This window comes from Gambusia affinis, linkage group LG22 (genome assembly GCF_019740435.1).
Source record: "Gambusia affinis linkage group LG22, SWU_Gaff_1.0, whole genome shotgun sequence".
Classification (NCBI taxonomy): Eukaryota; Metazoa; Chordata; class Actinopteri; order Cyprinodontiformes; family Poeciliidae; genus Gambusia; species Gambusia affinis.
In genome coordinates, this window is record NC_057889.1 from 15,921,666 (window position 1) to 15,935,537 (window position 13,872).

At 39.3% G+C, this 13,872-nt stretch overlaps 1 protein-coding gene across 1 annotated transcript in view; it reads right to left on the reverse strand.

The window, feature by feature from the left end:
* Positions 1-13,872, reverse strand: part of LOC122825010 (1-phosphatidylinositol 4,5-bisphosphate phosphodiesterase beta-1) — a 129,300-nt gene that overhangs the window by 47,625 nt on the left and 67,803 nt on the right. The window contains exons 9-15 of the mRNA XM_044106045.1: positions 13,591-13,725; positions 12,038-12,061; positions 8,403-8,410; positions 8,208-8,354; positions 7,044-7,201; positions 4,648-4,730; positions 4,320-4,404 (exon numbers count right to left, since the gene is read on the reverse strand). Coding sequence (XP_043961980.1) covers positions 4,320-4,404; positions 4,648-4,730; positions 7,044-7,201; positions 8,208-8,354; positions 8,403-8,410; positions 12,038-12,061; positions 13,591-13,725 — 640 coding nt within the window. The remainder of the gene's footprint in view (positions 1-4,319; positions 4,405-4,647; positions 4,731-7,043; positions 7,202-8,207; positions 8,355-8,402; positions 8,411-12,037; positions 12,062-13,590; positions 13,726-13,872) is intronic.

Consider the following 13,872-nt stretch of genomic DNA (forward strand, 5'->3'; position numbering starts at 1 on the left):
AGCTGTAATCAGGTCAGCTTTCTCTAAAATCTCTAAACTGTTTGTGCGCTTTACTGGACGGTTCTCTCCACTTTATGCTTTAAAATGTCATAAGCTGCATCTCTCGAGCGACCTTTGCCTACTAGCTTTCACCTATCACAACATGCCATGAATAATCATTGCCACAGTTAAGAAAAATGCTATATTTACACTGTGTAGGACAAAATAAAATAAATATTTGGTTTCAGTTTGTGCTGCTCTTTGCTGGTTTATTAAGTTACCGTTTTCCTGGCTGAAAAATGGGAATCAATATTTCTGCACAGGTTTTAACTTCTATGGTTGCAGACTCTGCAGGCAGCAATTTACATAAACCAATTTTAAAAAAAGGAAATCTCATTATATAGATTTATTTGCCAATTGGAACACAAATTGATATAAATTACAGAAAATTTAAAACCCAAATTCTTACTTTGGACAAATAAAGGAGGATTTTTAGGACGGAAACGGCAATCGAGGGAAATCGTGGTTATGCACTCAGCACTTGGTTGGGTTTCCTTTTGCATGAATGACTGGGTCATTCCAGTGTGGCATGGAGACGGTCAGGCTCTGGCTCTGCTGACGGGTTAAAGAAGCTCAGGTTGATTTGATCGGAGCCTTAAGCTCGTCTGCATTGTTTGCATATCTTCCTCTCGAGTAAACCCCTTTCTCCGTGGGATTTAGTTCTGGAGGGTTTTTGTTGGCCAGTCAAGCATAGTGATACCATCCTCATTCAACCAGTTTATGGTGCCGTAGGCAGTGTGGGCAGGTGGCAGGTCTTGCTCAAAAAATGAAATCAGCATGTTCGTAAAGCTCAGCGGCTTTTCCTGGTTGAATGCTGAGCTAGCTTCAGGCTTGATTAAAAAACAGCGGATCCACAGCAGCAGATCACATGTCAACACAAATCATCCCCGACTGAGGAAACATCACACTGGACCTTCAAGCAAAGTGAATTCTGGGACCCTCCACTCTTCTTCCTGGCTCTGCATCCTTGATTTCCAAATTAAGTGAACATTTTTTAGTAAAGAAGAACTTTAGACCACTAATCCAGAGTCCAGTCCTTTTTCTCTTCAGCCCGGGAAAGACATTTCTAATCCTGTCTCTATTGCAGAAGTGAGTCTGTGCTTGATAACTCCTAAAGCTGCGACTCCAGCTGCAGTCCATGCATCAAGAATCCCCTTCAAGCTCTTTAATGGAATTCGGTTTATGACTCTCCCAGGGATATTATTATCGCTGAAGCTTTTGGATGATTTTTTTGCCCTACGTCAACATGTTATTTATGTACTGGATACATCCTTAGCTGAACAACCAGCAAAGCCCTGTTGAGGCTTGCAATCTTAGCGGAGAGTATCGTAGACTGTCAGCTGGACAACTCTTAAGGCGGCATTCTTCCTCTTGACTGTGAAGACTATTTGACATATCTGTTCTGTATTTTAAAGGCTTTTTAAAAATTCGCCTTATGTTGTATTCAGATTTTCTGAGAAATTGAATTTTGAATTTAAAATATATCTCTCTATGTAATGGCTCTATATAACAAACAGGTTACCTTTTGACCTGGATTACAAAAATAAAATTAAACTTGTAACAACAGTTGCTTATATCGATTTTCACCTTCAAACTAATGTCAGTTTATACCTTTATGTTGTTAAACATTGTAGGAAAACAAATAATTCAATCAAAAGCCAGGTGATATATAATGCGGCAAGTCGGACCGGAGACAGCGATGGAGAACTGACATTTCAACACGAAGCTGCATCACCTTCGTCTTCGGTGGGTGGAATATTGTTTTGCAGTCTTCTGTCTGCACTCGCTTCCACCTATTATTCTCAGTCCTGTCTGCTTTCTGGCTGAGTGCATCGCTGCTTGCCAATTCTGGTTTGCAGGCTGCTTCAATCAACGGGATTGAAAAGAACTTTCAAGATAAACACTTTCATTTTTTAAAGAATGTACATATTTTTCAGTTATTGTGATGAAGATATTTGTACTCCACAACATTTCACGAGCATTGTAGCTAAAGCACCATTGCTGTTTACTGAACAGCTTCAGTGTAAAATAAACAAAACAAAACTAATAGACAGTGATGAATTTGTTGGAGCTCATTGAAAAGATGTAGAGTTTTCTTCTGAAAAGTGATTCAAATCCAAGTAATTTTATAATGCATTTCTAAAAGTCTTTGATATGATAGATGCATCTACTAAAATAAATTGTGAAATGAGATTGCTTGTTTTAAAACTATGCTACATAATATGTTTTGACATTGTATCAGAGGTTCTTATTCGGAGTTTCAAAGGACCTGACAAGCTACCGGGTAGTTTGCACCACACTGAAGAGGGAACAGAGGAAGCAAAGCCGGCATGTTTCAGCAGATCAGAAAGAGAAGACTCTCTCCAAGTGGCTTCATGTTGATGTGGCCATAGTGGGTAATAGAATTAAAACGTTTAAGATTCATGGAGCTATAGCCAATCTCCTAGACTGAACCTAAGAGGAAATACAACCCAGAATGATTACATGGATAGTGCAAAAGAGCCATCCACAACACTGAAGTGTGTGGATGGCTTCATGGAGGAGGACCATGGAGGGCTCACCCTAATAATTTTTAACAACCCCAGAGAAGCAGAAGAAAATGGATGGAAAATTGAAATCAAAAGCAAAGTTCGATTTGTGTTAAATATTGAATAATCCACAAAGGATGCAAATCAGCTTTAGGTTTTAGTAGTAGAGATAATTGTGCTTTTTTCCCCCCTGCTTTGTTTCATTGTGGAAGGGAACCAACAAATAAGTCTGCATCAGTAAATGTAGTGAAAAAGATCTTTGTAAAGAGGAGATGAAGGAGGAACTTCAGTTCTACAAAATCTTAATCCTCTTTATCCTCACCCTTGGTTGAGCTGGAACCAATCTAGCTATATTTCCCTTATCTGACAGTGCGCCTATGGACTCACAGAGCTGATATTCTATTCGATATGCTGTATACATGGCTGCCTCGCTGCCAGAGGGGAGTGGTTGTCATTGCTCTCACCTTTCCCAGTTATTACAAGCTCAGTGGTAAAAAAAATCTCATTCTTCAAAGGTACGTTCGCTCTACCGCCAGCTCCGCCCTTGGTGTGGCTCTCGTTTTCTCCCTCCCCTTCACTTTCCCTCCTCTGCCACTCTATTCAAAAGGCTTCTCCCTGATAATACGTCAATGTCAAACCCTGACAGAGGGCTGTAATTCTCAGATGGATGTGTCTTTGGCAAGCGGCAGGACTGGTGGAACTCCCTGCGTGTGTGAGATAATGCTGCCTCAGAGTGGTGGGAACTTTCGCTCCTCCGTGGTGTTATTCCAACAGGGACAGCAATTTCCCTGCTGAAAAATGTGAGGGGAATAACTTCTGTGCTAAAGTGTGTGTGCTGCATGTGCGTGTGTGTGTGTGTTTTCAAGTTCGGAGAGTGCGTCCATGTGAGAGTTTGTACGACAAGTGTCTATATTTGCCTCGCGCGGGATGCCTGCGTCATCACACACACAAAGACGTCTTTTGGGTGGAGGGGGGAGGGTTGAGCATTTGGCCACAAAGGGACAATGCAAGCTTTTCTCTAGTAGCCATGGCAACAGAGGAAAGGCTGATAAAGGGCTGCCAAGGAAAGCCATGTTGTGATTACGGCATAAAACACTTTCATTTAATCTTAAACGCCTGTCATTTCCAGTCCCAGTCATGGCACAGAGGTGATGCAGACAAATAGGAGTGATTCTGCGATGAGTCATCTGAAGTTGGTTTCTGTGGCATGTAAACAGTTGCTGGTGTGTGTGAGTGAAAGGGACAGACGCTCTGGAGAGGCTATAAGAATTTGCAGTAATTTCTATATTTTTGTTTAAATAGATTGGTCTACAGGTAAATAACACAACACCTGTTGCTTGAGTTCCTTTCACAATAATACTAATATATATATATATATATATATATATATATATATATATATATATATATATATATATATTTATTAGTTATACACAGTATCGGTGTATTCAATCCCCATTTCCATGGTGATTGAATACACCGATACTGTGTATAACCCTTCAGTTACTTTGAGTTAAAAACAGTCAGTTCTTACTTTTCACCTCAAAATGCCACCTTCCAAGAACCACATGCAAACACTCCTTTGGCTCCTGAGTGCACTCTTCCGTGGGTTAATGCCTTCTGAACACTTCACTGCATGCCATGTTTTATGTATCGGGGTGCGTGTTAAGAAGAGAAGGAGCTGCTGAAAGTGTGAATGTCAGAGTGAGAATGTGAACATGTAGAGTGTGTTCGAGGATCCTGTGTACTCACAGGATATTTCTCCAGTGGCTCCATCAGTAATGCGTCTCCAAATATTGACCGGCAGTACTCTGCCATCTTCGCCTGCTGCTTTGGTCTTCGATTCATCACACACACGCACACGCCGACATGGACACACAGGCACAAAAGCACAGAGAAACAATCATGATTTCTCCGCTAAATGTCAATTCGCTGAATATGTATGTTCCTTCCCTGACATCCCCTAGGAGATATTAAAGCTAGAACAACCAATCAAAATGTTCTCCTCATCCTGGTAACTGACAGTTGGCAAATGCTTTGTGCTCATCAAAAAGGTCAAAGCTGGTAGGTGCCGACTTACGAGTCCACGTGGTTCTCGAAAGACAGGATGACAGGAAATGGCGAGGTCTTGAAGGCACACTCTGCAATCGCCTCGATCACTTCCTGAACACAAAAGCAAACACGAAAGAGATCCTGAACAACAGCAATGTGTCAATTTACCCAGGTTTACATATGACTTTATTTTAAAGCATTCTTGACAGCTGGTCATATGAAGTAAGATCATTACAGTGAAAGGGAGTCAGTATCAATGAAATAATTTCAATTACTGCACTGTTTTGATTTCCCAATCATTAATGTCTGTTTTATATGACTGATGAGGTTCTGTCACATTCAGAGGAACCAGTCTGAAATCAGTCTTCTGAACCACTGATCGTCCAAATCAATTACATCGTTGTTAACAACAGTGTCAGTTAAGCTAATGCCTTCATTTCCATTTGCACCATGTCTTTCACTAAAATCAGCAGCCTTCTTTATCTTTAGCTCTCCTCCATCTGTCTCAGCTCCCCTCTTTTTGCTTCCCACTTTAATTCCATTAGGCTCCTTCTCTTAGTCAAATTAGATTAGAATTTCCAGTATCAATCAATTCACCCATTTATTTATTTTTTTCTCTTGACATCTACTCAATTCTTAAGCGTTTAAAGCTATATTTTTCGTCCTTTGAATAATATTTTCTTATTGTGCTCTCCCTCTCTTAAGACCTTGATAAATTACCCCCTGGCTCTTCTCTTTAGGACTATTCAGTGCATCTGCGCCTCATGCAATTTGCAGCATGCATGTCCCACTTTTTGTTTTTCTTAAATTTTTTTTTTTATCCAACTCTGCGTTTCTTTGTCTACTCTTAACTCGTATAGTGTTTGTTGATGCTGCCAGTCTTTTCAATACCGGCTGTATACAACCGAATGGCAGAATAAAAAAATTCTTTAAAATAACGTTAAGTTATGGATTTATTGCATTTTCCAATTTAAATGTGTTTTGGTCACATAGTTGATATATTTGGAGTTAGAGCAACTGTTTTACATTTTTAGATTCAGACAACTAAAGTAAAAATAAGATGTCATGGATGTTGCAAAAAATGTTTTTACAAATGAGTCCTCAGAACTTGTGAGAGGTTCTGCCACATCCTTTCACTGCACAACATTTTGTGCTGCGTTCCACAAACACAAAATGTGTTTTAATACTGTGCATTATTTCTAACAGAATGTATTATTTACTTAAATACAGTACAGACCAAAAGTTTGAAGTCAATGAGAAGGTGTGTCCAAACTTTTGGTCTGTACTGTATATATATTTAAAAATATTAAAATAATACAACTACACATCCAAAAATGTTACAGATTTTTAAAAAGTACAGTGCTGTGAAAAAGTATTTACTGTGTTCGAGATTTCATTCGATTTTTTTTTTTGTTGCACCGAAATGCCTCACATTCTAAAAATAATTTTTGCTATCAGATGAAGTTAACCTGAGTAAATACAAGGAGACTTTTGAGGTGGCCTAGTTAAAGTCACGCTGTCCTTCTTCCAGTACATCTACTGTTGAATGTGCCACACAACGATTAAAAAAGTGTATTTGTTTAGGGAGGTGGGTCAATAACATTTTTAATAAATGAACACTGGATTGGATAGCTTTTTTTTTTAAATGAATAAATTCAACTGTCATTTTAAAACTGCATTTGTATTTCCAGTAATCCACTCCTCACATAAACAGTGCGGCGCCGCACTCGCAACAGGAGTAGTGCTTGAGGTGGAAAGAAAGACATGCATGGACAAAATGTGTTCCAGTTTGTTACTTGTTGCTTGGAGACCAGAGGAAGTGGTGTGTTTTTTAGACTGCAGTTTGGTGCTGCATATATCTGTCAAATGGCCAAAGAGAAGCCTGGAGATCGCACTTACAGATGATGATGATGATGATGAGGAGGAAGAGCAGCCTGCGGCTAGAAGGAATGCAGGTTCATCAAATGCTCTGATTTATCAGAGCTTAGTGTCATTCAGAAGCATCACTGACACAAATGTTTCATTTTTCAGAATGAGCAAAAAGGGATTTGAAACCTGCAGAACCTTGAACTGATCAGCTCGCAGTGACCAGTCAGCAAACGCAAACTGATATTTATTTACTGTGTCCACAGCTGACTTTCAGTCCACAAACAGCTTTCTCAGAAAGTCAAGTCTGTTCCTATAAAAGTTAATATTAATTTAATTAACAATGCGGGATTTTTTGTTTAGACAAATAACAGGATATATGAAATATGATGCTTGTTCCTATTTTCTTAGTTAAATCCAGGAGGTGACTCCGATTCCAGGTATTTTCAACTTAAACACAAGATAGCTTCTAATAAAAAAGCATTTAGGTAACCCAAACTGCACTGACAGGAAATCATATTCTGCTCCTACCCATGCATCAAGGGTTTTTGCCCGTACCTTAAAAGAGATTTCAGTTGTCATTGTAAACCCATGAGTGATGATAGGCTCTTCCTCTGTGGTGCGTCCTTTCCAGCAATCCAGTTCAATACAGCGGCACCCAGACAGGAGGACCTGTTTGTACATCTCAACCGAGGAGTTTCCTGCGAGCTGGCCCGCTGCACAACACACACAAGCACACGCCAGCTCATTAATCCTTTCAGTTCCTGGCAAGTAGTAAGAAAAAAGCAAAACAAAACAGTAGAAGCGTCTAATGCAGTCATTTAACATGTCGCCATTAGTGAAGCAATTATCACTTTGCATTAACGGTTTGCTTTCCTGCAACATTAAAAACAGCTATGTGAAAACGAGAGGCTCTCACTTCGTTATGCTGATCTTTTCAGAAGCTTTTTTTTTTCCTCAATTTTTTTTTTTCTTTTTAGTTAATATCCTTTTAAAACCAGCAAGGGAGGTATACCAAACATTATTGCGTTAGTCACTATCAAACACATGATTAAGATGCCTCTGCAGCAATGACACAAACCTGCACTTTAGAGGTGCACCTCCTTGCTCCCACTTAAAAACAGCAAAACTTGTTTCGCTTTGAAAAGAAGTAAAGGAAGCTGTGTTCGTGAGAAGAAAGCGAAACAACCCTTGTTTGTTTTTCTCATTTCTCTATTTCGCAGTCTATGAGGTTGGGGCATTACAGCAATTCCATTTCCCCCCCCCCCCCACTGCTCGAGAGGTTTGATTCACTTGAAAGATTCAATGCACTTCGGTTTCCTCTCAGAATAGATCTGAATAGATGAATTCTAATATCCATTGAGGAGAAAATGGCCCCCTGTATTGCAAACACCTCTGTGGCACACTGCCAAGAAGCAGCTACTGTGACTACCAGTCGGCAGAAATATTTAACTCATGAATGACAATGAAAGGAGTCTCAGGCTATGAGTTGATTGGATAACCTCTTGAGTGGTAACACGGGAAAGGAAGCTTTAGATGCATCACCAGATTAGATTAACTGACCTGCGAGGTATAAAGTTGAACGTTCTCGCTCGCGGCACTTTAATTCTGCTTCTTAATGCATGACTGATCCGCTCATTTGTAGAGAAGAATAAAGGATGTACCTGTGCAATTAGACCGACTGAGTGTCTTACCTTCTGACTCACATCTCTGCGCACGTACCTGTGAGGTATGTGTTGTGTGAGGAGTTGATGAAATATTGAGAGAGTGGAAAGGTCATGTCTTCACTCTGGTCCAGCTTCTCTGGGGGAATGATGCTGTTCTCTTCCCCGTTCAGATATCGCGCAAAGCCCTCCATCGATATCTGACCTGCATGAAAAGAATACACGTGAAGTAGCCAGGGTGATATAATTCTACCCTTTTCTCTCTTTCATCTAAATAACATCATAGATCCCCGAGTATAAACTCTGTACATAAAATTTTAAAAAGTGATTTAGAAAGCAACATATATTTGGTATGCATTGCCTCGCAAAGGAATTTACACTCTTTGAATATTAAAAAAATTGTCACATAAGGTGGGAAAAGCTACTCTGGTCAGATTAACGCCACATGACCTAATCCAGGTCAAGTGGACTGAATCTATAGTGAGACATAAAAATAAAAAATAATAAAATAATAATAATAAAAAAATTTATAAAAGCAAAAAAAAAAAAAAAATAGGATGTAGGATGAATACTTTTGCAAGGCAATGCATCTGTTCTTAGACACCAGTAACTCAAAATGCCCAACTCATGCATTTTACTGTGAGCAGGTATTGTTCTGATTTAGGAAAAGGAATTAAGAGGACCTGCACAAAACCTGCTCAAATGTGTGAAATGGCCTCTTTTGTAGCCATAGATCGGAACATAAATGTATCTTTCTGTATTTCAAGCTCCACTGACTTAAACAAACATTGTTACAGGTTATAAGTAATACAAGGATCTGTCACAGATAAGCTCCCCCCTGAGTCTGCTCTTTCTTTGCTTTAAGTCACTGTCAATGACACGATTCTTCATTGAGCTGAAAAAAGTACATAAAAGTGAATCTGAGATCAAGTGAAAAGTAGCTGTGGTCATCCACTGGAAAGACTGGGATCTGCAGCTAAGTGACCACAATATTCACACACAAAATCTGCACTGATTCAATGCTGAATTCAAAGCGACCGCTATAGCCAACATGCCTACTCCGCCTACACACTCACTCTCCCATAACGTTATTCTAAATATGCTAAGTAATGCGAGTTTGATGGGTGCAGCAGGTCCCTCCGGCCACTTTATGCTAATTAATGCGGTACCGCCCTCTGCAGAGTTGCTGAGGTAATTAACGCTGGCTGCTGTGCGTGACATCTGAGCTCGTATGCACTGGGTGTCTCACTCCTCTGTCGACTGTCGGGATGTCTCTGTGCACGACTAAGGTCTGACCTGCATCACACCGACAGTCCCAGTGAAAGGGTTTCCTCAGCTCTCAAGACATTTGTAGACCACAGTGTGGAAAAGTATGTTAATATAGCTGGGATCACATCTGTAGTAGAGTGAGACTCTACAGGGGTTACAGCAAAGGTGAGACTTAAAGGTGAAACTACACCCGGGTGGGTAGGGATACTGCTATTAGACTGAAATGATGACTTGGATGACTCATCTTTCAACATCTGATAATTTGACAATGGGCCAGAAATGCTCTGTGAATGGATAATACTTTAAGAGTCTCCTCATATTATATTCAGCATTCTGATCATTAAAGCCAGGATAAACTGAAGAAGTACAAATTAATGACAGAACTGAAAAGCTGAATGAAGGATGCAAAATTAAAAAGCTTATTCATTAGTTTTAGATCACCTGCAGTGAGAGTACACATCTTACAACCCTATCTTGTATCCCTAGACATCCCAGGAAAATTGCAGTACAAATAAAGAGGTGAAAAGTGGAGGGTGCGTCCTTTGACCAGGGAAAACACCAGGCAGCACAGTGATATTTCTGGAGACATGCTTAAACGGGACTAGGTTATGAAACAATATCCAACCTTCAAATATCTCACAGAGAACTGTTCGGTCCGTTCTATGAAAATGGGAAGCAGCAGCAAATTTCCACATCCCAGGTGGGAAAAGCAGTTTTGGGCAAAATAAGATCAAAACTGAACTTTTTCACCCAAACAGGAAATGTTAATGTGTACCAACATATCAATTAGTGCTTTTTGCCAGCAGTGACAGTGAAACTGGTCAGAGTTGACGGGAAGATGGATGGAGGTAAATACCAGACAATCCTGAAGAGAAAAAAACCCAACCCTGTTAGGTTCTGCATAAGAGACTAGAACGACTTCATCTTTTGTAAACCAGATTACTTGGGTATGATTGTTTTGTTTTTTTCTGTGTTGCTTAAGTGATTTGACATTTTGTGTTTTATACGTTATCAACATCTTTTGTCCAACAGTTTAAACTCATTTCCTGGTCTGTGGTCTGCTACTTCACTTAAAGCTAAATTCTGCTCCAGTAGTCGAACCGAGTTGAACCATACTGGTTACACACCACTGCACAGTATTAGCATGTCACTACCAAACTTGGGTATTACTCTTTAACCTGGACAACGACTCTAAATATATAGTCAAAGCTACAAAGGAACAATTTAGATGAAATCACATTCATGTATCAAAGTCCAGGTCTAAATCAAAATTGAGAATCTTTGGTGCTCATTGTTAGCCTCCATTTCTGACTAAGCTTTAGCATGTTTACTAAGATGAATGGGCAAAGAGACTAGGTTAGTCTCTAGGTGGCAAACGTATTAGAGATGTATCCCAAACATTTTAAGATTTGATTGCAGGTTCAAGAAAGTGCACTTTTTATTTGTTAATTGACATATAGAAAGTTATGCATAATTTCCTTTCTGCTTCTTAATAATGCACTACTTTATGTTGGCGTATTAAATAGAAACCCTTTTGCAATTTATAATTAAAACATGACAAATTTTAAAGAGTCGACAGGTTGTCAACACTTTTACAAGGCTCTAGATTAGCTTTCAATCCTAATGCTTATGATATATATTAAAGAAAAACCATATCAGTGAATATACCGTAAACAGTTTAAAAAAATACTAATGACTTTAAGAGCGATAAAACCATGTGGATGAGTCCATGAAAGTGAATGTGAAGGTGGAGTTCTGGACGTGTCTGCAGAGCAGATGGCAGCACTTCCTCCGGCTAGATAAATACTTCACAAGGGGAAATCTGTCACGAGGAAGGGGAAGGGCACGCTTCCAGAGAGCCCGGGACAGGAGGAGCACACAGCATCGGTGCAAGAGCGGATCACTGCGATCAGAGTCGCTAACTGGGCAATGAAGCTACAAATTCAAGTAGAGTTTAAAAAAAAAAAAAAAAAAAAGGATTTCCTGTAGTTTCTGACATGCTCAATTATGTCGAAATAAATGTAAAGTAGGTACTTTACTCTGGAGAGATTATTAAAATCACACCCAATTCTCTGCCTCAGACAATTAGGGCCAATTTATATTCAGTGAAATCCGAAAGAGAACATGCACCTCAGATTAACATAATGATGGGATGGTGAAGAGATTTGCAGATAAACAGCCTCTTCTGGACAGATTAGCATTTTGTACATCCTAAAACAGAAACACCATGTTTTAATGGAAGAAAATTTGTTCTTTAAATATAACCAAAAATGAATAAAGCCGTGTAAATGGGAGTAGAACACGGTAGAATTACTAGGTTGAGAAAAGAATTAAGGATAACATTAAGAGGCGGGACGGAGTACGACAACCAATTCAAATCAACATTATGTTTTTTGAGTCTTAATAGGAAAATCGACTGTAAAAAAAAAAAACCCATCACAAATAAATTCTATGCAGTATTTATCATGTATTAAACTATTTTGGTCAGTGTAAAAAATAAAATAAAAAATGCAGGAATGATTTGCTCGACAATAAACAGAACATGGTGTAAAACAAGTCCCTCGTTTTGGCACAGTTATGCAGCATACTTTCCAGCAGAGATAAAATTTGAATTGGCACACATCCGAGCTTGTTGCCTGATATCTGGGGTGGGATGTTCTCCAGTTCTGGCAGCGACTGGTCCACTGACACCTCAGAGGACACGAAAGCACAGCACGTCCATGAATGTTGGATCCTCAACACTCATCCGGCCTTACATGAATCAGTCTGCAGCTCCTGATGTTCTCATTTTACCCCTTAAGCTTGTCTTTTTCATTAATTTTGAAAGAAGTCATTTTTTTTACCTGAATGTATTTATTCATGATGTCTGTGCTTAGTAATGTTTCGTCAAGCATCCCACTTGTTTCCTGCCTCCAAAATGAGATGTGCAGTACTAAAGTTGTCTTATCGGCACCTCAAACACAGTAAGACATAACGACATTTGAGAGCAGCCGTTTGACATCCGAACCATAAAAAAGCCCAAACAATGAGGGTTAAGACATTTGTTTTGTTATTCCTTCGATAATGAGAATTTTCTAAAGTTCCCAGTGACTCCTAGGGTGTTAAAGTTAACACGTTTAATTGTCAGTTAGTAGTGATGTGTGCAAAAATGGGAAAAAAAATATGTGTTGAAATTGAGAAGACAATGTCCTGAACATAAAATCTGCGCGATAGTAAATTGTTGTTTAGTGAAATTTGAGCAGTAAAACAGGTGAAAAACAGGGACTTTTTGAAGAGTTTTAGTTTTAAATTCTGCATATTTACTGAAGTATTTGAAATAACGTGTGCATTGATGCTGTCTGCCCACAGTTAGATGATGTGAAGGTGCTCATGTTCACACAGAAAATGTACGATGCAGGAGTCTGTCCCGCTTACTTGTGGGACAAGGGTAAGATTTAATCATACACAGGTGTTCCTATTTTATTCTTGCATACTCACAAGTACAGTGCAGTACATTTGTGGAGATAGTATCTAATTGTTGTATATTTTGATTAAGTTTAAGCTTCACTCAGTGTTTGCTTGTTTGTTTATCTCCGAATGAATTGGTTAAAGAGTTGCATCACATTTATTGTCTCATAGATATCATGACCCGAAGGTCTACCTTCATGATTAAAATAACCATAGAAGGAAAAAAACAGGGAAAAACATGAATCCAGTGCAGCAATAAGGCAAATAGTGGAAGCAAAACAACTGCAAGAAATGGAGGACATTGCAATGTGTGTTGAATTCCTGTGAGTGTAATGCTAACAAGTTGCGTAGATCTTTTCAGAAAGACATGAAACGTACATTTTGCACTCATGAAGAAGGCAATGCACTGAACTGAGTGTGTAGATTCCTCCATGGATCCATTTCTGAATCCACCCAAAGAGATGGATTCGAGGTTTGTTAAGGATTTGTTTCACACTCATACATGGATCACCAGGAAATTTCCTTCACTGCGATTACTATGGGCACCTAATGAGCTGGTGAAATATTTTGGTGATCAGGGTGTATCCCTGTGATTAAGAGGCATGTGTAGAGAACTGTTCCAAAAACATTTTGGTGCTGAACACCATGGACAACAAGAAAACATAAGAAGAGATTTAAATAAGCAAATACACTTTTTAAGGCAATTTAGTAATTATCTAAATAACTTGTCCACCAGCAGCTGAACTTGCTCTGGTTTGAGCGGAGGGTAGAGGATCTCATTCAGACGAGGGTCTCGCTGCTTGCTGTTAATGAACTCTGCCAGCTGCTCCACTGTGAGGTACGGCCGGCTCTTTGCTCCACTGTGGAGAGGAAGTAATCAAGAAACGTTACAAAAAGTTGTGCTCGGACGAATTGCTAAGAAAAAATAAAATATAGAGATGTGAGCAAAGAAAAAAAGGGAACATCATGACGGGTAGGAGCAGTTATAGCAAAGACAAAAGGCGCTT